This window comes from Aedes albopictus, chromosome 2 (genome assembly GCF_035046485.1).
Source record: "Aedes albopictus strain Foshan chromosome 2, AalbF5, whole genome shotgun sequence".
Taxonomy (NCBI): domain Eukaryota; kingdom Metazoa; phylum Arthropoda; class Insecta; order Diptera; family Culicidae; genus Aedes; species Aedes albopictus.
This window is the reverse complement of record NC_085137.1, coordinates 80,034,072-80,061,203: the sequence shown is the minus strand read 5'-3', so window position 1 is coordinate 80,061,203 and position 27,132 is coordinate 80,034,072. Positions and strand designations below refer to the sequence as shown.

At 37.9% G+C, this 27,132-nt stretch overlaps 1 protein-coding gene across 2 annotated transcripts in view; it reads left to right on the top strand.

Moving 5' to 3' along the window:
• The window catches only part of LOC109430179 (monocarboxylate transporter 12), a 197,776-nt gene extending 171,146 nt beyond the window's left edge, over positions 1-26,630 (top strand). For both annotated transcript variants that reach the window (XM_029873382.2, XM_062849998.1), the window contains 4 exons: positions 2,517-2,684; positions 2,760-3,121; positions 8,978-9,448; positions 26,102-26,630. In XM_029873382.2, coding sequence (XP_029729242.1) covers positions 2,517-2,684; positions 2,760-3,121; positions 8,978-9,448; positions 26,102-26,414 — 1,314 coding nt within the window. In that variant the 3' untranslated portion in view covers positions 26,415-26,630. The remainder of the gene's footprint in view (positions 1-2,516; positions 2,685-2,759; positions 3,122-8,977; positions 9,449-26,101) is intronic.
• Positions 26,631-27,132: the final 502 nt, after the last annotated feature.

The following is a 27,132-nucleotide window of genomic DNA, read 5'->3' as shown; positions in this document are numbered from 1 at the left end:
TTATTTTGATATTTAATGAAAAATCGAAAACCAAAAATTAAGGAAATGCAACCTGTTTCTCCTTAAAAATAAAATAAAAAAAAAAGAAAAAGTGTAACTTAGCTTGATTATCCTTCAGAATTTTTTAAAATTATTTGCTTTTATATGTAATTTTACAGTTTTTGTTGTTTGCTCTAAGTTGTATTGATATTCCACTAGTTTTATTTACGAGATCAGAACTTTTGGTATAAGATAAAAAGTCAGAAGCATTAATTTTTTTTATTTTTATTTATTTATTTTTTTTTCATTAAAAGATCCTCCATATGGACAATAATTGTTCGAACCACTGTATATAATGGTACATAGGGCAACGGGTGAATTTGATGCACAAAGTGAAGGGAATGTGCCAATCTACCACAGCACAAAAAGATTTCCGTGATTACACTCCAAGTAACAATATGGCGCTTTCTGCCTCACTGGGACCGTCGTCCGGATGAGATTCACTAACGAGTGGAAGTTTGGTGAAAATCGAAAATGTGGTTATTTCAGCAGCTACCTACCGTGCAGCGTATGCTCTATGCGGTTCGACTGAGGCGAACCAAAAAAAAAAACTGCGGAGTGGAGCACACTTGAACGAATAAGCGGCGACAATCCGGAAAAGCCGAAGGACCCAGCTTTGTCATTTCGGTGTCAAGTATCCATTTTGAGGCTTGTTGACACCGCACAGATGAGGACTCTCTCAAGGGCCGGTTGATTGATGAAATGGCGGAATTTGGTGACTGGGCTCAAAATGAAACCTGCCTTGATTGAGAGAGGGGGCTCTAGATGTGATTGAAATGCTTGCGCAGTACTGCTGTCATGATGATTGAAGCGGTGATAACGGCTCAATGTTCGTTTCAAATATAAAATGTAAAACTCAATAGAAAAGATAGCATTGAATAATAGAAGATAGAAGATAGGAAGATAGGAAGATAGGAAGATAGGAAGATAGGAAGATAGGAAGATAGGAAGATAGGAAGATAGGAAGATAGGAAGATAGGAAGATAGGAAGATAGGAAGATAGGAAGATAGGAAGATAGGAAGATAGGAAGATAGGAAGATAGGAAGATAGGAAGATAGGAAGATAGGAAGATAGGAAGATAGGAAGATAGGAAGATAGGAAGATAGGAAGATAGGAAGATAGGAAGATAGGAAGATAGGAAGATAGGAAGATAGGAAGATAGGAAGATAGGAAGATAGGAAGATAGGAAGATAGGAAGATAGGAAGATAGGAAGATAGGAAGATAGGAAGATAGGAAGATAGGAAGATAGGAAGATAGGAAGATAGGAAGATAGGAAGATAGGAAGATAGGAAGATAGGAAGATAGGAAGATAGGAAGATAGGAAGATAGGAAGATAGGAAGATAGGAAGATAGGAAGATAGGAAGATAGGAAGATAGGAAGATAGGAAGATAAGAAGATAGGAAGATAGGAAGATAGGAAGATAGGAAGATAGGAAGATAGGAAGATGGGAAGATAGGAAGATAGGAAAATAGGAAGATAGGAAGGTAGGAAGATAGGGAGATAGGAAGATAGGAAGATAGGAAGATAGGAAGATAGGAAGTTAGGAAGATAGAAAAATATGAAGATAGGAAGATAGAAAGATATGAAGATAGGAAGATTGGAAGATTGGAAGATAGAAAAATAGAAAGATAGGAAGATAGGAAGATAGGAAGATAGGAAGATAGGAAGATAGGAAGATAGGAAGATGGAAGATAGAAGTAAGTTTCGATTTCAAAGTTAGAACTTAATAACGATGTAGCACGGTAATTTATAACTCTTACTTCTTATGAGAAACATTAAATTCAATCATGCTACTCAAATCTTACAATGTAAATCGTAAAACAAACCTCTCAGCAAGACCTCGCACGATAGTATCAAGATCTACATCAATCAAATTTCCGGCAACTCAAATTAACTGATTTTCATTATGACCCCGCCCCGTATCCCTATAAATCATTAAAATTTGCTCTGGCTTGCAAAACCACCGACCGTAAACAAAATTCCCTATATCCGCACGAAGGACATCCCTTGAAGGGGAGATTTATTCCCTTGCGTAGCGTTCCCACCACATCATGCGGAAGTGCAAAAATGTATAATGGCTTTCATCGTTTGACCTATTTAGCACCGACGCAGGGGATTATGTTCGTTATCGTCGTCATTTTCGCATCACACTCATAAGTTTTTCATTCCGAAGCTCCCATTTCCCACTCTCGAGGGCCACCCACCACACTACGCCTCCCAAAAGCGCGTAATCTAATTCCTTAATTTGTTCCAGCTTTAAGCTCATTTGGAGATTATCGCACCAGTGCCGGTAGCCCGCATGTTCTCCTTTCTGTTATAATTTCTAGCGGTTGAATATAGTAAAATTCCACTTGAGCTCGCCATGGCGGTGGCGAACAATGAATTAATGAAAAATTCCACCCACCTCCCACGCAGCAGCCAGCGCAACCAACGGTGTCATTTGCATTTTCTTTCCTTTTATCTGTTGCTTTCAGTCACTGCACGGATTCACCGAGGGATACGACATGCAGGATCTGGTCCTGCTGCAAACCTTCCTGGGGCTTTCGATTGCGCTGGGTGTCGTGTTCAGCGGTTCTTCCATCAATAAAACACTGGAAATTTCCTTCAAGAAGATTCGAATATCTCGTCAATATGTCTGTCAGGTAAGTCAGACCGCGCTCCTACACGCGGAAGGATGCAGTCACTTCAAATGCTAATACTACCCATCTTTCAAACAGGGCTGTGTTACGCTTATCTCGCTTTCCTTGCTGGTGCTTTCGGCTGTGGCCGACTACCGGGGTCTGTGCTTCTCGGCTTGGGCCTACGGACTGGGGCTCGGTGGCTACCGGTACACGCTGAAAATGCTGGCCATCGAGCGGATACGGGGCAAGTACTTCTCCAAGGCGTGGGGATTTATCAAAAGTGCTGAATCACTGCCGGTGCTTGTTGGAGTTCCGCTGTGTGCTTTCCTGAACGATTCGTCGCACCGGTACGGACGGGCCGGATACTACATCTGTGCAGCGAGTGCGGCCATTTCGGCTATCATTCTGTTCTTCGTCGGCCATCCGGACGGAAAGAACATGAAGTACTCGGCCAACGGGTAAGTGGGGATGTTTGGGAAAAAGGTAAATTTTCTCTATATATTAAGTGAAAACAAAATATGAGCACCATCATTTCACATTAGTGTAACTGCTTTTTTGAAACAAAACCTTCTTTAGAAGCTATGAATCATTTTTCATTACCCCACCCCCTCCCAACCCACTGCCACTACAGGAAAGAGAAGTGATTACTCTGTTTAGAAGTATCTGTGAATTGCGTGAGATATATGAATTACCATCCAAAACTTTAAAAGAAACTGATGTATTCAAATGCAATTACGCCTTTTTGAACTGTTGGGGTCGAATATGTAAAGTGTAAATGAAAAATGATTATGTTAGTGTTGGAATTACCACTCTATCTTAACGTTGTAGATAGGGTGGTAATTCACCATTTGTTGAACGGTTAGTACCGAAATTTCATTTCAAATTTAATATTCGGATTCGGATCTCTCGTTGCGTTCTGGTAGAACTAGCATCCAAAACAACAAAAACAACCAAAAATGTTAAACACTTCTTTAACCCTCTAATACTCATTTTTTTTTTAAATTTTGATCTAAATATCATTTTCGCCATCTAAAATTGATTTAAACATGTTTTGGAAGATGATTCTTGATGACTCGAGTCAAGTACAAGACACTGAAGACGACCTTACAGTTGAGGTCGAAATACGTATCTGTCAAAGGATGTAAATTCTTAGTGGAATCAAAAGGAACAGTACTTAACACAATTTTCTATTTACTTAGGGTTTAATCTGTTTCAGGGTTTCAGGTGATATCAGGAATACATCTCCTGAAACTCCTCTGAAACGACCAAAACTCCCGTAAATACCCCTGAAACCCCTTGGAAAGCCGCTGAAACGTCAAGGAACGCCTCTGAAACCCCTCAAACCTCCCTGATTCCCTCTGAGGACCCTATAACAGCCGTGGAACACCTCTGAAACCTCTTGAAAACCCGTTGAACACTTCTGAAACCCATTGAACTCCTTGAAAGACCCTAGATCCCTAGAATGCCTCTGAAACCCCCCTGAAATATCATGGAATGCCCATGAAACGCTCTGGAACAGCCCCGAAACTTCCGGAAGCCCTATAGAATACCTCTGAAACCCCATGGATCACGTCTGGAACGTTTCTGGAATCCCATGAAACTCCATAGAACGCCCCTGAAACAACCTAAGACCCTCTGAAACACCCTTGAACGCCTTTGAAAGTCCATGAAACACTCCTGAAAACTCCTGGATCACCTCTGGGACCCCCTGAACGCCATGGAATGATCATGGGACTCCCAGAAAGCCCCTGAAACTCCTTATAAAACCCCTGGAAGGCCCTGAAATACCCCTGGATACCTCTTAACTCTCTGAATCCCTCTGGAGCACTCCTGAAATACCTTTTAAATCCCTTGAAAACCTTTGGAACCCTATGGAATACCCCTGGAACATCCCTGGAATGCCCCTGAAACTCCTTGAATTGCACGATTACGATTAAAAGAATGACACTACACCGTCTTCAAAGGACAACACACGAAACACCCAATGGTTAAGTGGAGAATTTTTCTTTTGACGACATTTGTTCCCAGACTGAAGCAGGAATCGCACCTTCACTTCAAGGCAAACGCCTAGACAACTGTGCTTCCACGCTCCATTGATTTTTTTTCTGTTCGGATGAGCCACTGCGACCAGTATTATGATCTTTTGTGACAATACCCGTATTCTTAGTATCTAGTGCATATCGTAGATACTACTCCATTGTCATTGCGGGGCAATGAAGCATCAATTTCTGTACAATTCTTGTTTTGTTATCTCAGAGGTTCATGAAATCGAATGCGATGGAAAGGTCCCGCTTTCATTTAAATTCCAATGAAAGTGCGCCCTTAATCAAACACAATCGATTTGTTTTCTGAGAAAACAAAACGTAATAATGGTTTTGCTGGAAATGCGACTCGCCATAGAAATTCCCTTATGTGTTGTCTGTAACAGTAAAATATTTGACTGTCCCTTGCGACTCCCTGGAAGAAGAGGCCGACAACCCGCCTGGGGGTCGTGATCCACAGTTTGGGAAACCATGATCTGTACTCGTACGTCTAAGATTACATTGAAAAGTCTGGGTATTTCTGTAGCACAAGAACCAGATACGATAGAAGACCAACGATCCCGCAAGATCTTGCAGGAAACAAGAAGGTGCACCGAGAACGGAAGGTTTCAAAGGGATTTGTTTAGGAAGTACGACTATTCCTATTTCCGGACAGCAAAACGATAGCAAGAAAACGACTCACGTATCTCGAGAAGCGACTAAGTAGAGACCTAGAATTACACAACCAAGGCAATCCCAAAAGCAATTCCTGGACGAACCCCTGAGGGAATTGGAAAATTGTCAGAGAATACGAAAGAAACCGTGAGAGCGATGAAAACAGTAGCCACCCACGCGCATGGTTTGATGTGATCCTCACTAGTCGAAAGAATTCCAGTGGTATACTTCTGCGGGTACTCTTCCCAAGATTCTCTGAAAATTAGACTTTCTGGGGTAATCCCTGTTAGGATATTGGTGAAATTTTTCTCAAGATTCTAGGGAATTTGTCCCTATTCTTATGAGGTGTGCAACAACTGGCGAATTTTTAGACGTGTAACAATTGGAAAATTACCCTAATTATTGATGAATCAGATGATGAGAATTTTGGAAATCCCTCGCATAGATTTTGTGATTCCTCTAGGAGTTCGGAAGAAATTCTACTCTGCATTCTACGAGGATCCCAGTAGAATTATTTTTCTGTATTCTTGAGCAGTTGCTCTCAGAAATCCTTTTCAGGATTCTGGGGGAGTCCCTCTTAGTAATCATGGAAAATCCCTGACAAGATTATGGGCAGATTCTCTTGAGATTCTGAGGCATTCTGGGAGAATACTTAAAAAGACTCTGGAAGGAATTCTTCTCAAGGAAAACCTATCTCCCAGAATTCTGTGAGAGTATATCTCAGGTTTCTTTGCCAATTCCGCTCAGTATTTTGAGGGATCCTTTCTCAGGATTGAGTAATCCTTCTTCGGGTTCTAAACTGCCCTTTTCAGGATTCTGGGTCATATCTTAAAATTCCGAAAATCTTTTGTGAGAATTTTTCTCAGTATCCTTTTAATTTTTCTAGATGAATTTATCTCAAGAATGTGGAAGAATCGCTCTTGGAATTCCTCACAGAATTCTGGGAGAATTCATCTTAGGATTATAAAAAAAAGACGCGGGCACCGTCTTCAGCCAAAGGCTGCACAGACTGAATGAAACTTAACACTAGACAAGGGACACACGGAGCATGCACCAGTGGATACGGAGAAAAAACTATTCTCACGAAAAGTTTCATCGCCCGGAGCGGGAATCGAACCCTCACCCCACAGCATGGTGCGATTAGAAGCTTGATGACCCTAACCGCACGGCTACGAGGCTCCACTTAGGATTATGGGATAATCCATCTTAGGAATCTGGAAAAAAATGAGATTATCCCAAGGAAAAGCTTTTTTTAGGATTCTGAGACAAACTATCATAGAATTGTGGGAGAATTCCTCTCGGGACTCTGAGTCAATCCGTCTCATACACTCTAAAACCGATCAGCACTAAAGTGCATAATTTCCAGACTACACCAAAAATGTGTAACCCTTGTACATTCACTAAATGAGCTTCTGCGTCCACAAAATCGTGAAATTCGCAAAAAAAATGTACGGCAATCTAGCTAGGTTTACTAGTGACCTTGGTAAAAAAAATATCCACATTTCGCATCTAGAAGAATGTACGAGCTGTTATTGTGAATGTGTTACTGTTACACATTTTTGGTGTAGTCTGGAAATTATGCACTTATGAGTAGGTCTTACACACTCTAGGTGCTGAGCGGTCTTAGCGAGTAGATATGGAGTAATCTTTCTCAGGATTCTAGGAAAATCCATAATTCAAAGAGAATTCCTACCAAGATACCGGAAGAGTCTTGCTTTCTTTTCTAGCTAATATCGCTCATAATTTTCAGCATACTGTGCTGTATAATTTTCAGCATACTGAAGAAATCTCTCTCATAATTCAGGAGGAACTCCTTTCAGAATTCTGGAGTAGTCTCTTTAAAGATTCTGGGGGAACTTCTCTCAGCAGTCTGCGAGAATTTATCTCAGTACTATATGAGAAAAGATACTTCGATTCGAAAATATTAAATTTAATTTTTATTTTGCAGAATGCACTGTCTCAACGTTATATCCATTTTCGAAACAGTATCTCGAAATGTTCGACATGCAATCTCAAATTTTGATATTGAATTTATTTCGACAAATAAAACATACCATGAACTTGAACTACATGCAACAAACGAATCATTATAAAGTTTTGTAATATTTTAAATATCGAATCGATGTTAAAATATCGATGCAAAGCATTCGATTAAATCGGTGAATCGATTCTGCTATTCCGATTCGAATCGATTCACAAAAATCGATGTCTCAGCCAGATTTGCCCAATGCTAACCAGGAGGTCTTAACGCCCTTAAAAGGCTCCTGAGACTCCTCCAATGAACCCTTGGAACCCCTTTAAACGCCCCTAAAATGCCTTGAAACGCTCCTCGAGTGCCTTGAAACGCCCCTGAAACCTTAAGGCGTTAAGGGCGTTAAGACCTCGTGGTACCCCCTGAAACCCGATGAAACGCCCCTAATACCTGATACAAGGTTCCCCCTTAAATCCTGTAACCCCTTTGGGCCCCTGAAACGCCCCGGAGAAGCTTTGAAAGACCTCCTAAAGCGTCCCGAAGTCCACCTGGAACCAACCTCCCCCCCCCACCCCCCTACAGTTCCTTACGCCTCCTGAAGCAATATGAACACCCTTGAGACCACTTGGGGGACCTCAAAGCGCAATTGTCTCCCAATGGAACGCCACAGAGACCCCATGAAGCACCCCAGAGACTCCCTGGTATCCTTATGAAAACCCCTGGCATCTCCTGAAATGCCCTGGAGCCCACTGAAACGTCTCTAACACCCCCTTGATTCACCCCCTCCTAAAACCCCTTAAACCCCTCTGGTACCCCCTGAAACACCCCTCAAATGCTCCTGAGATCTCCTGGTGACCTCTTGAAACTCCTAAGGACCGCCTGAAATGCCCTTACAATCTCTCTTTGCTCTCCCCTATAAACCTCTTGGTCGCCGTTGCCGTAGTTACAGTTATTGTTGCATTTTTTTTTACATACATTATTGGTTCTGAATAGCTCTCCCTCTTTTAATGTAGAACAATAAAAAAGGTGCTAAAAAACCTGCATAGAAAGAAGATTTAGTGTACCAATTCTGTTGACGGATGTGTAATATTTTACTTTCAAGGGTTCAATAATAGTAATAAAATCTCGCTGTTTGACAAAGCAGGGCCGAAAGGATAAATCTTTATTCATAAATTCTGGCTGATTTTGCGTTCTTCGACAAAGTTTTATTACGCATTCCAAGCAAGGGATGGGAAATGTCATGAGAGTTTCATTTTGCAGTTTTTAACTATACCGTTTCTAATCAAAAATATCGACGAGTTCATTAATTTTCCATAACTATTTATATATACACAAAATCTAGGCCACTCATGTTAAAAATAATGAAAGTAGTACTTTTTTCTCTTATTAAATCCCTTTAAAAATTCAATCGCAACTTTGAAGCCGTGAAAGCTACCAATCGCTCATAAATCTGGCAAAGTTGCTAACAAAGATCAAACAAGCGTTATTCCTAGTTTTAAACCATGTGGACCCAGTCCAATGTTTTTCCAACTATCCACAACTCAATGTTCACTTGTAATAACAAAACCACTAAACTAATCTCACTTCTGAACAACAACCAACCAACATTAACGAGCTCCACTCAACTTCATCGTATTTCCCTGCAGATCGATAACATCCCGTTGCACGGCCCCCACCTCATCGAGCGACTGTCAGCACATGCTGAATCGTAGTTTCTCATCGCAGCGTTTCAACAATCAGTGGTACCCGAATACCCACGGTACGAATCTATCCAGTGCGGCGGCGTATGGCGGCCTGGGTGGACAACCGCAGCAGCCACCGCAACGTTGTCTCTCCAGTCAATTCATGAACGGTGGCCCCGGAGTGGCCCTCGGAAATGGCACTGGCGGTGGTGGTGGTGCTGGTGGTACGACAGGAACGGCCAATTACAACTATCACAGCCCATACTGCCAAAGTGCCGGCCAGCCTCATCACCATCATGGCCGTTTGCACAAAAGTCTTTCATTTGCCTTCCAATCGCCAACCGTAGCCAACGAGGACCGAACACCGCAGCACACATTCCGGCAGTCGAGTCAGTATGCCGCCGATTATCCACCTCCTAGCCGGTGCTACTCGAGGTAAGTTTAGTTTTCTTTCCGAATAAGCTATATGTAGATGACTGTTCATCCGTAACTTCTGCCTGGAATACCGGCTCCAACAATAGCTATTTACCTTATATAAGGATAATTAAATTGCTGATTTTCAATTTTCCATTTTCAATTATCATAGCGATTTCAATTGTTTCAATTCGCCCAGGGGGCCCTAGGCTGCATCCTGGCATTAACATTGTGCATAGCCAATCAAAACTAGCAGACTATTAATTTTGTATTCATTTCAATACTTTAAGGACTGCCGGCGTAGTACACTTTAAAACATCAGAAAATGAAAACATATGGTATCCCCGCAGGTGGTTTAGATTTAATTAAAAAACATCTAATTGATTCCAAAAAAAACATCGAATATTTACTTGTGCAGGTGGCAATAGTACCACATGAAAGAGAGTTTGTTGTGCTAAAAGTAGCATTATTTGGTATTGACATATCGGTGCCGGTGGTGAACGCACACATGACCTCAAACAACCCCAAAAAAGTCGAACGATTTGGAATTTTATGTTGCATGCATATTGAAACGTTTGATCTCTCTTCCTCTCTTTCTCTGATGGGTGGCGAAAGAACCACCCAGTCCGGACATTGTCAGTATGTAAAAATATTTACATGTCATACAGCGCACCAACCCACATGTTGGTACCAAGTGAACGGTTCTATCGCAAACGGTGGAAGTTTTCCACCAAGGGGCAGAAAAAGAGCAAAGTCTGCTAATGACGGCAAAAATATGCAAAAACAGATTCAACTTTCGGCTTTGCGTTTGGGCACAGGATGTCAAAGCAGCAGGCCCCACAATTGAATGAGTTTAGAAAAGTGGGGTAAGCTTTTGAAAGCCATTGGAACGCGGGACACTTACGAGAGTGCCTGCCATATATACCACACAAAGACTTCTGGTTCATTATTCGAGATGCTTGAAAGCATTTAGTATGCGTGGGTACATCATTGTTCTAAGCACCGGGCCTCTGAGCTCACATTAACTTTCAATCATGAACGAACCTTCTGGTAAACCGAGGTGCTGTTCACCATGTCCAATAAGTTCTCATACAAAATCAAATTAAATTCATTTCACATCTGTAATTAGGATTATCAAAGTAAATATATTTATTGAAAGGCAAACTAACACTGGCCAAACGCTGCATATGTTTTGAATTAACTGTCCTTTATCCTTCTCTGCTGATCGCTTATGTGTCGTAAGTCCATTTCAGCTGGCGCGCACGCCATTTCTTTGGTATTTCGTCACATTTTAACGAGTAATAGTTTAAAGTTGAGACAAATTAGGTTCCTGTCCTCACCATTACTTCTAGCAACTATGACCAAAAGAGAAAAAATACGAGACTCTGTATTGGTGGAATACGAAGCCATTTTATTTTGTACAAAATAAAACGTGAATCAAACAAAAATGTCCATGTACCTGTTTTAATGAGATTTGTTGTGTTAAAGAAGCATGGCTGTATTTTATCTTGTTGATTCGCAACATTTTCACTTCTTAAACGTACTTGTATCCCTATTGTGGTAAATTTTGTCCTAAATTTACGTTTTATGATGTTTATCTTTAAGGGGCTGTCCATAAACCACGTGGTCATGAGGGGGGGGGGGGGGAGGGGGTTCGGCCAATGACCATTTTGTATGGACAAATAAAAAATAATGTATGAACTAATGACCACGGGGGGGGGGGGTTGAAAAGTCCCAAAAAAATGACCACGTGGTTTATGGACAGCCCCTGACCCTCTAATACCCAAATTTTTTATTGTGATCTAAATATCATTTTTCGTCATCTAAAATCGATTTAAACATGTTTCGGAAGATGATTCTTTTTAATTCTCGATTTCATGAATTTCAGTTTTTGATTTCTCTAATTTTAGTTTTTGAACGTCCCCACACTTTTATATATTTTCTGGAAGCCTATTTGGGATACGGATTTTTTGAGATGAAAACATTTTGAGATTTTATGATTATTGTTAAAATATTTTTATTTTAAATTTTTTTCATAGAAAATTTTGTTTTCCGTGTAGTTTTAAGGAAAATAAATTTAGAGTGTATTCGATTCCCTTGAACTATTAAACTAGGGTAGAATGATTTGGCGAAAATTTAAAATATGTTAATTGTAGCGATTCAATACAAAATAAACAATGACTTCTGAAAGGTTACTAAAACTTAAATTTCTCAATGATTTTATAAAAATGTAAATACACTTTAAAATACACCAAAAACCATTTTGAGATATACAAAACAGTCCTAAATATCAGCCAAAAATAAAAAAGTTTTGATTTTCTACGAAACAAAAATTACAAAAATGATCAAACTATACCCCGTCTAAAGGCGGGGTTGGGTATTAGAGGGTTAATATAACGATCATTTTCAAGGAAATCAGCTCAAGTGAAGCTTACTAGCAAATTTCTAACTATATCATTACACAAATTGAATTATTTCAGCTTATGTATATCCATTTGGTACAATACTTGGGATAAAAACTCAAAATTTAACTTTATAAACTCTATTTAGCTACCATAGAATGAAAATCTATTCGAACATTTTTTTTTGCGTGCCGGAGCAAACGGATTTTAGAAATCGGAAATGTACTGCTAGGTTTATAAAAACTAATAGAAAATAGAGTTATTCTAAACTTAATGCTATATTTAATCAGTATAATGTGGTCCTTCTATACATGCATTTATTTTGAAAATATGAATCACATATGTGAAATAAAATTATATTTTCTAAATTTGTATTTTGTATGAGTACAGAGTATCTGTACGCACAATGCTCAAGATGTGATTTGAGAAAAGTTGGCTCATGCAAATTCCCTGCGCTTGAGACTCGTAACATTGATGCACATCACATTACCTTTGCGAGTCTCAATGAGACGTCTCAAAGAGACGAGGTACAGATCACTTGTCAACCAAAAAAAAAAGTGTCAGGTAGAGTTAGAATGACAGTGGTATCGGGAATTAATAGACACATTCTACCGTGACGTTACAACGTTTTGACGCATTCGTAGTCAGATTTTCCTCAATAACTCATGAAAACGAGCGAAAACCGCAAAATATTTTTTCATATTCGGATTCCTTGTAAAATTTCTGATATATTTGACCTATTGAACATTTAGTTTTCATTAGAAAAGCGTATTCAAAATGCGTATTTGTAGCGTGACGTTACAACGCGCTAGAATCCGACCCTCTCTAACGCTCTACCAACATCTTAAAAAATCTGCTCGGATTTTTATGATATTCTAATTTTTTTTTCCACCATTGAAATTTATTGGTTTGTTCTTCAATTCAATGGAATAAAACATTTAAATTTCGGATTTGTTTTTGAATAATCGACTTTTACATTTCGTGACGTTACAACGCCCGTTCAGTTTCAAACAGGGTTCTGCTCGCGTTGTAACGTCACGAAAATGCACTACATGTTAGAATCAGAATAATCAGCCAAATTTACCCGAATTTGTGAATATATCATTGCATTATCTTCACTGCTTCAACGGGAACTTTATTCTATTGAAAATCCGTTTTGTGATAAATGGCTCGGAGGGTCAAGTTATTGCTATTAGCAGTATGAAAACTCCTTCATGAAGGTTAATGGTACCCATCTTCGGCCTAGTACCACCCATAATCATCTAATATTGTCCCAAAGACTAAACCGTCTATATTCATTACTTCGCACCGCCAGATATTTAGATTTTGCAGCATAAAACTAATCACGCCGTCGAATTAAACATTTTTTCACTAATTTATGCAATGTCATTGATTCAATTAAAAACGCTTTAAGATGTGCGAGCAGTTATTGTACCAAAGACATACCTGAGGATCTGCATACCACTTAGGGGCATCAATTTCTGTGATTCCAGAGACAAATAGACCTAATTCTGATAAAAAAAATCCATCATATATATGTCAGAGTCATAATTACTTAGAGAGTTAGTGTCTTTGGCAAAGTCGTTTGATAAGTCAAAAACTTACAGCTGATTTACTATTGGATGTGAGATTCAGACACACTGGGCGACGCTAATTAAAAGTTTACAATAGTTTAGAATTTCTCAAAATATTTTCAACAAATTTTGACTAGTTGAGAAACTATTTTTTGGCAAAATCTTTGGACACTTTATAAGAAGTTACAACATGTTGAATATTTTTTGAATAAATATCAAGTGCATGATTTTTCAAAATTTCAACTACCACTAGTCAGTTAGAAACATGAACCAAACGGCTTTTAAACTGAAAATTCTAGACAAGATAAACAACTTTTCCAAAGACATCAACATTCTAAAGTCTAAAGTCTAAGTAATTGGAGTCCTGAGATATACAGGGTATGGCCAAAATGTTTGGGATAGGCAACATTTTTTTCTCGCACAAAAAAGTTCAATAAGCTATAACTTTTCATAGAGCGCATCAAAAAATCTCAATTTTGACTGTTTGTCAACCTATTATGTGTGCATCATTGATACAAATTTGGGCTCGATTGATTAATATTTCGCAAAGTTAGAACCGTTCGGGTAAAACATTATGTTTCAAACACCTCATTTTTGAGGTGTCATATCTCGGAAACCAGTGAACCGAATTGAATGAAATTTTGAACGTACACTAACAATGCGTAAATGCTTCACAAATTATTAAAACATAGGTACTTTTTAAACGTTGGAAAAAGTTATCATGGATTGACACTTTTTGGATTTTTCTCGAAAAAACGTAATATTTTTACACCAGTGTCAATAAATTTTAGTGTTGATGTCCAAAGATTTTCCCTATTTAGATTGAAGGAAGAACACATTTAGTAATTTTTGTGTGGTATTGTAAATTTGACTTATTTTGTTCTATATGGGTAAAAATTTCAATCCGGTTTGACTTAATTCGCCATGAGAAAATATTACATTTCATAACGTCGTATTAAGTACCAATATATTGTTGATAAACGTTATAAAATTCTTTCAATTCGGTTCACTGGTTTCCGAGATATTACAATTCAAAAATTAGTTCTCTAAATAATAGTGTTTTATCCAAACGGTTCCAACTTCGCGAAAAATTAATCAATCGAGCTCAAATTTGTTCCAATGATGCACATATAATAGGTTGACAAACAGTCAAAATTTGAGATTTTTTTATGGACTCTATGATAAGTTTCAGCATGTAGAATTTTTTTGTGGGAGAAAAAAAGTTGTCTATCCCAAACATTCTGGCCATCCCCTGTATGAGTTTCAATTTCGTAGGTGTTACGTCTGTTTGTCGGTGATTCTTGTTACATCAAAAATAGATGTAACACTGACGTAATATCCATCCCATATATTTCAAGATCCTAACTATTTAGACAGTTGACAAAATTGTTTGGCTGGTCAAGAACTTTCAATTAATGGGCCGTATGATTTCAAATCCTTCCACTAGGAGGCGCTAGAGGGCATACACATTTTTAGTTTTACTTATCTCAGGATCGTGATTAATTAGAAAGATGGTTGCTTTATTAAAGTTGTTTGGTAGATCACTAGACTTTTAGTTTAATAGCCGTATGGTATTAGTGTCTGCCACACAGTGGTGGTAGTTGCAAATTTTCAAAAGCGTGCAAATTTTATTGATTACCCAAAACACATTCAACAAGCCGTAACTTTTTGTAAAATATATCAAAAATTCTCAAATTTTGACTGATAGTTTCTTATCTTGTTATCTGTAATTTCTACAATTTTGGACTTGATTGGTTAGCTCTGCACTAAGATGGAGCGCTTTAAGCAGAATTATATTTTTGACTGTGTTCTAATAACTCTTATATCTAAGGAATAAGTGAATCAAATCAAATTAAATGTTGAAAGTTAAGAATTATATAGTGATCTTTGATTACAATTTGATTTGAATACAATATGTCAAAAGTGAAAAAAGTTCCAGCTTGTAGAATACTTTCAAGAAATTCTAATCCCTTGCCTGCTTTTGCAAAATGGAAAATAAAGTCTTCTAGTGGCAAAATCTCGCATCTATTGGTAAATCAACTGCAAGTCCTTTACTTACCAAACAACTTTGCCGAAGAAATCGTATTTCTATGTAAAAGCGAAGACGGCAAATAACAAGACAGACATCTACCCTCTTGCTCCATATACTTTGGGAGCTACAAGCACACTAGCGCCGCGAACGACTTCAGGGAACAACATCATGAATGAGTGTGCGTGCGATACTACAATTAACGTGTACGTATTAGCATGTACATGCACACAATCATGCTTTAATTTTCCTGTGAATCGTTGAGGGCGTTCCAACCATGTCGCCAGCGACATGGTGGGAGCTGGCTGTCTTGTTATTAGCCGTTTTCGGTAAAAGGGATCCTGAGATGTATGAAATTTAAAATTTGTAAGTTCTCTAGCGCCGCCTGTTGGTGGAACTTTAGATCAACTGTAAGTCTTTGACCAACTTAATAACTTTGTAATTTCGTCAGTGCTTCGTCTGTTGGCCACTCATATCACAGAAATTTTCGGTTTGAGTGGTATTAGATTACGTTTGAAAAAATTTACAATATCGCAGTACAATTATATCGTAGATTTTGGCCAAACACCGTCTCCTCCGTCCTTCAAAAGTCTACGTAGTTTATTAACCGGCAATGGTACGCAATTTATAAACGATATCCCAAAAAAGAGCTCATACACAACGAGACCAAAACTGTTTTGAATATAGAACTACGTTTGTCCAATTAAGAAGCCGTTCAAGCCAGAAAGATTTGGTCTTTTCCACAGAACTTTTTTTCGTGACGTTACAACGCAAACTTCAACCAGGTGAAACTCAGGCTTCCGTGAACCGATTTTATTTTTTTTTTAGTCTCATTTGAAAGATCTTTTCGAATACAAAGAGCATACAAAATTTCATATTTGTAACATTTTCCGTATTTGAATAAAATTTAGAAATGTTGGTTTTTCGTGACGTTACAACGCAATAAAAACCCATACTATGATCAGCCATATTTCAGAGATGTAAAGTCTTCCGATTAAAAATCTTTTTATGCTAAAAAATCTACATATATTTATCTACAAATGATGGAAGACTTTTGAAAAATCAGTGTGTTGGTGTTTGAAATACGATAGTTTGGATGAAAAGTGTGCCTAAAAGACTTAAAATCACGATTTTAATGTTAATCTTAATCGTCGTTCAATTTATATTTATTGTCACACTAATATCATGTCGAATACATTTTTGGATGACAAAAGTAATGTAGAATGTGATAAAAATGTGAAATATGTCATAACTTAACTTTGAAAAATTGGTATTGATGATACGGGGCCCGTAGAATGTGTCAATAATGTAATTTGCTGTGCTGTTGGTTAATTTATGATTTTATTTGCAGTTCAAGATACAGCGGATGCACACTGCAGAAATTCAACGACATTACGCTATACGGATGAGGATGTATCGAGGAGTGTATGTGAATCTGGGTCGAAAAAGGTAGTGGAAGTTTTAGGACACCCATATTAGGATAGCAGTGGGCTGAAATTGATGCAATTTGTAAATACATATATACTCGAGGAAGCGTTTTTGTGTAATTGATTCGGGTATTTCATTCTCTGCGTTTGAATCCAAAAGATTCTGCAGCAATCCTGCTCCAGATTTCCATAAGTTATTGCATGCTATCTGAAAGACTTTAATGCCTCTAATGCAATCCTGGAATCCTTCTGAATTCCCCAAAAATGACATTTCCGACATGATTTGATCCAGATGTTGATATAGCATACACAAAGCATTTACTTGATTGTTATCTTCAAAATCCTAATGGTCTAGTTCCGTTACGCATGACCATGACCTGTCTATGGATAAAATCTTTCCTTCCGATGAAAAAATAAGTACCCGATAGTACCGCCGTGCTCGAGTCCCGACAGGACAAATACTATTATTATCAAATATCATGATGAAGAAGTCACTGGCCAGAAGCCAACCGGGGTCATAAATTACGTGGAATCTCACGAGGGGACGCAGGGTCTGGCCAAAGTCTACGCTCCATACAAATTTCGAATGTTTTGTGTGGACAAAGTCAACGAGGGGGAGGGGGGTGCGGTGTTCTGAAATGGCCAAAAATTAGTCAACGTAGTTTATGGACAACGCCGTTCCCGGCCCGTAGAAATGTGAATGGCCTTTAATCTGGCATCAGTAGAGAAAAAGTGCCATTAACTCCCTGGTGGTAGACTTGACGACATCAAGGTCAATTACTTTGGCTTATAAGAACTAGTACGGACAATACTTACAGATTATTTGCTGGTACATGTCATTCAAACCTCAGTTGTAACTGAGCTCAACGAGACGAGTCCAAGGACGAGTCTCATGAGACGTCTCTTGAGACTCGTACATTGGATTTTGTATGCGCGTACTATGATCTCAAAGCTCCAAAATTTTCATGAAACGCATTATAAATTAGCTCATGGCACACTGTCACATTCATGTATACATGAGAAATCAGACACTCATGAGAACTTATTGGACACGGTGTAAATGATCATCATCCTGGACGATATCCCGCCATTTCTTGGAACTAGTCTATGATGATTGGTGGGAGTTCGGCTTTGCAGTCTAAAGTTCTCTAGAACGACCGTTTAGGATTCGTCCCTACGTTTCGGCAATTGTTGGTGCCTTCTTCAGGGGAAAAATCATGAATATCGTTCACCGTCTAATGTCTTTGCCAATAGTGTTGTCGTGTTATGTTGTGGTAGGTTGTACATATGACGACGAAACATATTAGGACGAATCCTAAACGGTCGTTCTAGAGAACTTTAGACTGCAAAGCCGAACTCCCACCAATCGTTACATCCAAACAGTCGAACCCTCGAACATCCGCTAGTCTATGATGTTAATACGTCATCCCATTTTTTTTATCTAGTTCATTTATTTATGGCTCAATTACGTTTAACGCTATACGGAGCCATATATCATATTTTTTAAGTTATTCACAAATATCTTCAAACTTAACTTAGTAAGGGACGGGACCAGGATACTCGTGGCAGCTCGAGGTTAATAGCTTAGTGTGAATTCTTTAGTGTGTGTATTTTAGTTCTTTACGAAATTCTTTGTGACCTCATAAGCATAAAAAAGTTACCTATGTTATGCTTCCCCTAATAGTAAGAAAAATCAATTTTTGCATACCGCGACATTTTTATTCCGTCCTCCTGAATTATAAAAAATAAACTTTCTGAATTTTCATGTGACTAGACTATTACATTTTTTGTGCCGTCGCACGTATTAAAAAATTTTCCAAAATTTTTTTTTGCGCCCTTATTTATGTAGAAAAAATTCGTTGAACATTTTCCGAAAAGCCCTGTGATATGGTTTTTTTTCTATTTTCTTACTTTTCTGTTGATTTTCATAACTTTTTCTACTCATAAACACAGCCACCATTTTAAAATATCTTACATGGATTGCTTCAGACATTTCTCCATGATTTTTTTTATGAAATCCTTAAGCGATTTCTTCAGAAATTATTTGAGAGATTGATTCAAAAACTCATCGGGGGATTAATTAAGCAAACCATTCATGCATGTTATCGGAAATTCCTCCATGAATTCTTGTGAAAAGTCCTCCAAGTATTTTTTTAAGAAATTTTTCTACAGTTTCTTTCAGAACTTTGGGATTTAAAAAAAAATTGCCAGGAATGCTTTCTGAGATTTATAGGAGAATACCTCCAGAAATTCTTCCAGGGACTCCTCTAAAAACTCATAGTTTCCTAGATTATTCACCTAAGTTTTCTAGGTCACTCCAGAAATTATTTCAAGTACTCCTTTACAAAACCTTCACTGTGACACTGTGTTCCTTTCGTAATTGCTACACTGATTTCTTTAGATAATCATTCAGAGATTGCTATCAGAAATGGATGGCTTCTATGGATTCCTTTTTGACAGTTCTTTTAGAGCATCCTCCATGGATAGCTTCAGAGGATTCTCCAGATATTTGTCCAAGAATTCCCCTAGAAAAGCTTCCAGCGATAACCTCAGAAATTGCTCTTTAGCTCTAAGAACTTCTCCACGGATTTTTTGAGAAATTCATTCATAAATACGTCCTGAGAATTACTACATTAAATCGGTTATAAATATCTCAACATTTTGTTCAAGAACTTCCTGCGGAAGAGTATCTAGGCGATATTTAAGATATTCCTACAGAAACCCCTGCAGACATACGTCCACAAATTGTTCTAGGATTACAACATTGAAATCCTCAAAGATTTTTTTTTCAAATATTTTTCAAAAAGCATAAAAAACTTATCTGTAAATTTTTGCAATGCATTCTCGGCTGCGTCGTTGATGGCTGCTTCCACTGTACTCCAGCAGTCCTCTAGAGGGGCCTCGTCGAGCTCCCCCTCGCCTGGCAACGCGGCCTCGAGATTCTGTGCGTATGCTGAGGCGACATCCGGTTGCTTCAGTCGCACTAAAGGGTGATACGGTCAAAATTTGGTCACACAATTTTTTTCATAACTTTAGACTGCGTACACCAAAACAGCTAATTTTTGGACCAGTAATGCTACATTATATGTAGCTTATACCATAAAATTTTCATCAAAATCGATTAAGTATTGGTTGATATATAGATGAAACCATCGACCTACCTTTTTAAAATTTTGTACAAAGGCGCTCCATAGTAAATTTTCGGAAATTTAAGGTCAGTAAAGCACAATTTTGATTATAGAACAACCAATACTGCTCCGATTTTTATCAAAATTTTACAGTATAATACTATTATGAAAATACGTTCGCAGTAAAATTTTGAGCTATATTGTATGAATACTTTCAAAGTTGTAGCAGTTTGAATATGAAAAAAACTGACCGGGTGCTACTTAAGCAAATATAACTTTGTAACGGCTCGATCAAACTGAATGAAATTTTTACACAACATTTCGATATGCATACTTCACATACAGAAAAATTTTCATTGAAATCGGTTAAGTATTTCTGGCTCTATAAATAAAACAGTAAAAATGTGTTCTTATTTGTGAAAAAAAAAAATTGCAGATCTCAGGGTTCAACAATATCTCCGCAAATACTGGACCGATTTTGATGAAAATGTTATGGTACAAGCTACATATAATGGACCATTACTGATCCAAAAATCAACTGTTTTGGTGTACGCAGTCTAAAGTTATGAAAAAAAATTTGTGACCAAAATTTGGCTTGACTTGACAAAATTTGACAAAATTTGACCACCTAAACAAATATAACTTTGTAATGGCTGCATCAAATTGAATGGAATTTTTACACAATATTTTGATATGTATACTTTACATACAGAAAAATTTTCATTGAAATTGGTTCAGTATTTCTGGCTCTATAAATAAAAGAGTAAAAATGTGTTCTTATTTTTTAATCCTCCTTGTACAACATTTCAAAATTGCAGTTTTCAGGATTCACAATATCTCCGCACATACTACACCGATTTTGATGAAAATTTTATGGTATAAGCTACATATAATGTACCATTACTGGTCCAAAAATCAGCTGTTTTGGTGTACGCAGTATCAAGTTATGAAACCAATTGTGTGACCAAATTTTGACCGTATCACCCTTTAGGTTGTATCGTGGCGGTCGCCGGTACCGTACATGGTTGATGATGGAGAGTTTTGGGCGCAGTTTGACCATCACCAGATAGTGGTCGGAGTCGATGTTGGTGCCACGATAGGTCCTGACGTCGATAATGTCGGAGAAGTGCCGTCCGTCAATCAGAACGTGGTCGATTTGAGAATACGTCTGCTGTGGTGATCTCCAGGTGTAACGATAAGGGAGGCTGTGTTGGAAAAAGGTGCTACGTATGGCCATATTTTTGGAGGCGGCGAAATCAATGAGTCGTAGGCCGTTTTCGTTCGTCTGCTGGTGGGCGCTGAACTTACCAATCGTCGGTCTGAATTCCTCCTCCTGGCCTACCTGAGCGTTCAAATCTCCTATGATGATCTTGACGTCGTGGCTTGGGCAGCGATCGTACTCGCGTTCGAGCTGCGCGTAAAATGCGTCCTTGTCATCATCAGTACTTCCGGAGTGTGGGCTGTGCACGTTTATTATGCTGAAGTTGAAGAATCGGCCCTTGATCCTCAACCTGCACATTCTTTCGTCGATCGGCCACCAACCGATCACGCGCCTCTACATATCACCCATCACGATGAAAGCTGTTCCCAGCTCGCGTGTGTTGCCGCAGCTCTGGTAGATGGTATGATTACCTACAGGGGATGGCCAAAATGTTTGGGATAGGCAACTTTTTGTTCTCTCACAAAAAAGTTCAACATGCTGTAGCTTTTCATACAGTGCATTAAAAGTTCCCAAAATTTGACTGTTTGTCAACCTATTATATGTGCATCATTGGTAAAAATTTGAGCGTGGTTGGTTAATCTTTGGCGAAGCTAAAACCGTTCTCGAAAAACACTATTTTTGAGACAACCGATTTTTGAACTGTCATATCTCTGAAACCAGAGAACCGAATCAAATGAAATTTTGAACATTTATCAACAATATATTGATACTTGATGCAACATTATAAAATGTAATATTTTCTTACGAAGAATAAAGTTATACCGGTTTGACATTTTCACCCATATAGGGGAAAATAAGTCAAATTTACAATACCACACAAAAATGACTAAATTTGTTCTTCCTTCAATCCAAATAGGCTCTAATATATCTAAACAGAGATATCTTGAGAACAGAAGTAGAATATCTTTGGATATCAAAACTTAAATTTAATGACATTGATGTTATAACATTTCATTTTTTCGAAAAAGATCCAAAAAGTGTCAATCCGTGATAACTTTTTTAAACGTTTAAAAAGTACCTATGTTTCAATACCTTGTGAAGCATTAATATATTGTTGATAAACGTTCAAAAATTCATTTAATTCGGTTCACTGGTTCTGAGACATAAAAGTTCAAAAATAAGCTGTCTGAAAAATAGCGTTTTACGTAAACAGTTCTAGCTTCACGAAATATTAACCAATCGAGCTCAAATTTGTATCAATGATGCACATATTATAGGTTGACAAGCAGTCAAAATTTGAGAAATTTTCATGCACTCTATGGAGAGTTACATCATGTTGAACTTTTTTGTGAGAGAAAAAAAGTTGCCTATCCCAAACATTTTGGCCACCCCCTGTATGAACGTTCGCACCATGGATCCTGTCCAACACACCTCCAGCAGCGCTACGATGCCGAACCCGCGGTCCTTCAGTAAATCGGCGAGTATGCGGGTGCTCCCAATGATGTTGAGAGATCGGCAGTTCCACGTACCGAGATTCCAATCGCAAATCCTTTTTGTTCGCTGGGGACGTTGCCGTTGGTCTCGGGTCGTATTATTCTGTTGCTGATTCCTGCACAAGTATATTGTGAGATTTGTACAGGGTTTATACTGGAGATTTCTTTAGAAATTCTCGCATAAATTCTTTCATAAATTCCTGCTTGGATTCCTTCTTAAATTCTTTCTGGGATTTTTTCGAAAATATCTCTAAAGGCTTCTCCAGAATTTTAGTGGTTTCTTCAGGAATTTATTCAGACATTTCTTCAAAAGTTCTTCCATGTAATATTAATGATGTTCCTCTAAGATCGAGATCACCCAAGGATCAAAACGTTGGAAATGATATAAAATATCCAACACTTTTCAGTGACTTAAAGCCGAAAAACTCCATAGTCCCTCTAAAAGTTGCTTAAGCAATCCTGCAGAGGTTTCTTCGAAAATTCTTTCAAAGGTTTCTCTCACAAGGAATTTGTTGGGAATTGCTCCTACGGTTACGCAAAAATACTGAACGAATTTATGAATCAACCCCTGAAAGAATTTTTTAGATATTCCCTGGAGGATTGTCTAAAGATGTCCCAAAAAAAATCCTGGTGTTGAAAATAGATTTCTGAATTAAAATTCCTGGAGCAGTTTTTATCTTTATCTTTACAGAAATTCCTAGATGAAAGCCTGAGAGAATACCCAAAAAAAACTTCTTAAGTTGCCTCCTTAACTCATAAAAAAACACCTGGAAGGACTCTAGAAAGCATTCCAAGGAAAAATTGCTTGAGAAATTCCCGGAGAGATCCCTGTAGTAATTTCTGAAGGAATCTCTTAAAAATGCCTGCACAAAATTGCAAAACAAAAGCTGCAAAAACTGCAGACAATGTACTTGTGGAATTCTTAAAAAAATCCCTCAATAAACATCTCCCCGAAAAAACCTATGGAAATTCTCTGGAGGAATTCTTTAAAATATTTCTTATGCAATTTCTGAAATTCTGCAGAAACATAAAAAAGGCAGATACAAATTTCATTTTACTTTTTGTCTTCTTTAACAAATCCGATGATTTTTTTTGTATATGTTTCGGATTAATTAGTTTATTGTTTTTATCCCCGACCCCTCGACCAGCCAAAAAGTGGTGGGACAAAAAGTGAAATAAATCCAAGGCCTAAAACGAAAGTTACGCAATATAAAAGTAGAAAAATTTACAACCAAAAACCACATAGGGTAAATGTACCAATAGTGGTGCTACTAGTAGCTCCTTGTAGTAAAATAATTGAATAAAATTAATAATACCACAAAAAAGTCTAAAATCGTTAATCAGTAGTTTTTCACTTAAATTTGCTAAGAAAAATTTAAAAACATTGTTTATTTCAGTTTTTGCTAATAAATCACTTGCATCAACTATAGGTACACGATTCCTATTATGGAGGTAAAATTTAACATTGGTTCCTATAGTGGCGCATCCCATTGAATTCTTATGGGACCCACCACTATAGGTGCAAAGGAGAAAAAAATGAAGGAAAACAATTGTTTAAAATAAGTTTTCCGGTAAATTCTGAACACAAAACTTAATTAATGATATTAATTAGGTATGATGCATTTATTAAAAATGTCATTTGCAATCTTTTTGTTCAAATTAGTGCTAAATTGCCACTACCACCACTATTGGCTCCACTAAGGGAGCTTTTACCCTAATAGGTGCAGGAGTGTTCTTTTTCCTGCGTTTTCATTTCGTTTACCGATAAAAAGTCCATATTACTTCTAACTGTTGCCTTTCGTGCCATTTTTCTTTTGATCAGGCTTTATCGTATAAAGATCGAATACTGTTCATTAAAGCATCAGTTCAATACAAAACCTCAAGTACCTAAGTCAAGAAAGAACCGAAAAGACACAAGCAAACGTTCGTTGATTTCTCTATATACGTGCGCTTTGTGTATTGCATACCTTAAGGCAACAAACAATTCATGTATAAAGAGATGAACCAGCCAAGAACTGTGCTGAAAATCTCTTTAATAAAGATAATTAAATTATTTCTTGTATATGGAACAACAAACTTTGTTCTGATCTTTAAAGCTGTATGAGCCAACAGTATGACACTCCGTGGTAATTCTAGCATGAAATGAGTTCGTACTAGAACGGATCATATATCAAATGGAGTGATTCGCAAAACCAGAAAAAATGGCTGATTTGGAATCTTAATTTTTGGGATCCACCCACAGAGCAACAGAGCATGTGTAAAAGTTAGACATTCACAAAATTAGCTCTTGCATCCACAGAATCATAACATTTGCCATTATTCTTAGGAAGTAGGGGGGTTAGGGGCATAATGGACACCCTAAGCTAATGAGTACGTTAGACCTGTATAACAGTGAAAAACTTATCATACTATCAGTTGGCTTACAACTTTAGTTTGTTTCTTACGTATTTCAATCATTTACAGCGGGTAGAATGTATTTGTTGTGAAGAAATAATGATTTATAAACCGTGTGTTTTTTTAGGGCTGTCAGGAAAGGTACGGAGCGAAATGGACACCCATCAGGGCATAATGGACACCCCTGGAAATTTTACACTAATTCTTTGATTACATTGACCAGTTAAGTAATTTGCGTACGGAGATCAGTACCACAGATATAATACTCCATCTTAAACGTGTTTACATAACTTCAAAGTTAATTAAATAAACTTTATGCTAAAATATTCGGACTGATTTTTTTCCAAACTCTCTAAAACTCCTAACGGTATGCAATGCGCGTACATCCATTTGTAATTGCCAGTGTTCATTTTGCCCCGAATTGACTACAACATTAAAATTGCTATTTTGAGTATATTCTGATCAAAAATAAAATACTTCATCCATTGCTAAATCTGAGTATACATGTAGATAAGGTAACAATTCATTTGTTTTATGATGGACACAATATCTAATTTGCTGCTGCTTCGAAAATATAGGAATTTCACCATATGAAAATCATATTTCAATTTCAATGATATTTTGATTTTTTTTTTTTAGGAATATAAAAGGTTTTTTTGCAAAATAGAACAATGACTTATTCCTTTACACTTATGCATTAAAAGTTTAATATAAAATTCAACGGTTTCGGCAAAAAACAGGAGTGTCCATTTCGCCCCGATCTCCCCTATGCACTCTTTCTACATATTTTAGTACTGAGTGGTTTTAGCATAAGAGCTTGTAAATCACTCTATTTTTTTAAAATATTGAGATGTGTGGGTGGATCCCAGAAGGCCTCAAATCGACAGAAACGTGATTGTTTACGCAATGTTGATGCGGCCTTTCCAATTGTTAATCTTGATATTGCAACAGATTGCAATAGTTCAACATAAATCAACGTCCTATCTCATCTGTAAAGTGTATTCTCAAACACGCACAAACGCACAATGCTAACAGCTCCCCATTTGTTTTGCAATCCATCAACAGATGCGAAGTGCATAACCCATCCCACCGGGGAACGCCATCCCACAACCGGGCCCCATCGATGACTGCAGTCCATCACCAGCCGATGATGACGACGACGACGACGGCGTCGACCGGATACAACATGTGCGCCAACGGACTGCAGAGCAATCCCTCCCGAAGTCGAAGTGTTCCGGAGGGGTTGGCCAACGGCCACCGGAGTGGGGCGGCCGATTGTCACTGGAATCACTGCCACTGGACCACCGCCAACGGGGTAAACTTCTGCCGGCCAACCCGGCCGATCCAGGTGGTGGAACAGATCACTACATCCGTTTGACTAAAGTTTAAGATAATGCGTTTTTTCCTGTGCATCTCGATCCATCTGCTGGAGGGATTGTTTTCCTAGTCAGTCAGAGTTAATATCACATTGTACCGTCTCATATTGTCACACGTTCCATTTGTAGGTATGAACAACAAATTTGAAATTTTTGGTGTGGAGGGGGAAATGCGCCGGAGGATGGGTGATTCATTTGAAATAATATTAGAAATTTACTGTCGGTGGAATCATTTGGTGTCCAGAAGAATTTTTGAAAATTACCTAGCAGCAGGAGAGAAGATTAATAATGATAGGATGACGAACCACGTGGGCACTGCAGAGGCTGGTATTTTTGTCACTTTTCTCACCACGTACATAGGGGTAGGCGGGGCAATATCGACACCCTAAGGTTTTTGCCAACTTTACCTGGCAAGATGTCAAAAAAGTTTAGTTTTTTGATACATGCATCCTTTTAAAGTCTATTTAGCATCTATTGCATAAAAATGCTCACGAAGAAAAATGATTTATCCACTTCAAAAAATGATACGAAAAATGTTAGTTTTTCATGACCGTCTTCAAGCATACGGGGCAATATGGACACCATGAGACTTTTACGAATTTCATACATTATTTACACCTATAAAGTCATTTCATTACAAAACAACTATTATGGACGAATAATACGCCGAAGTAGTTCATTTTTGTTCAGTTAATTTTAATTCAGGCTGTTTTGGATGAA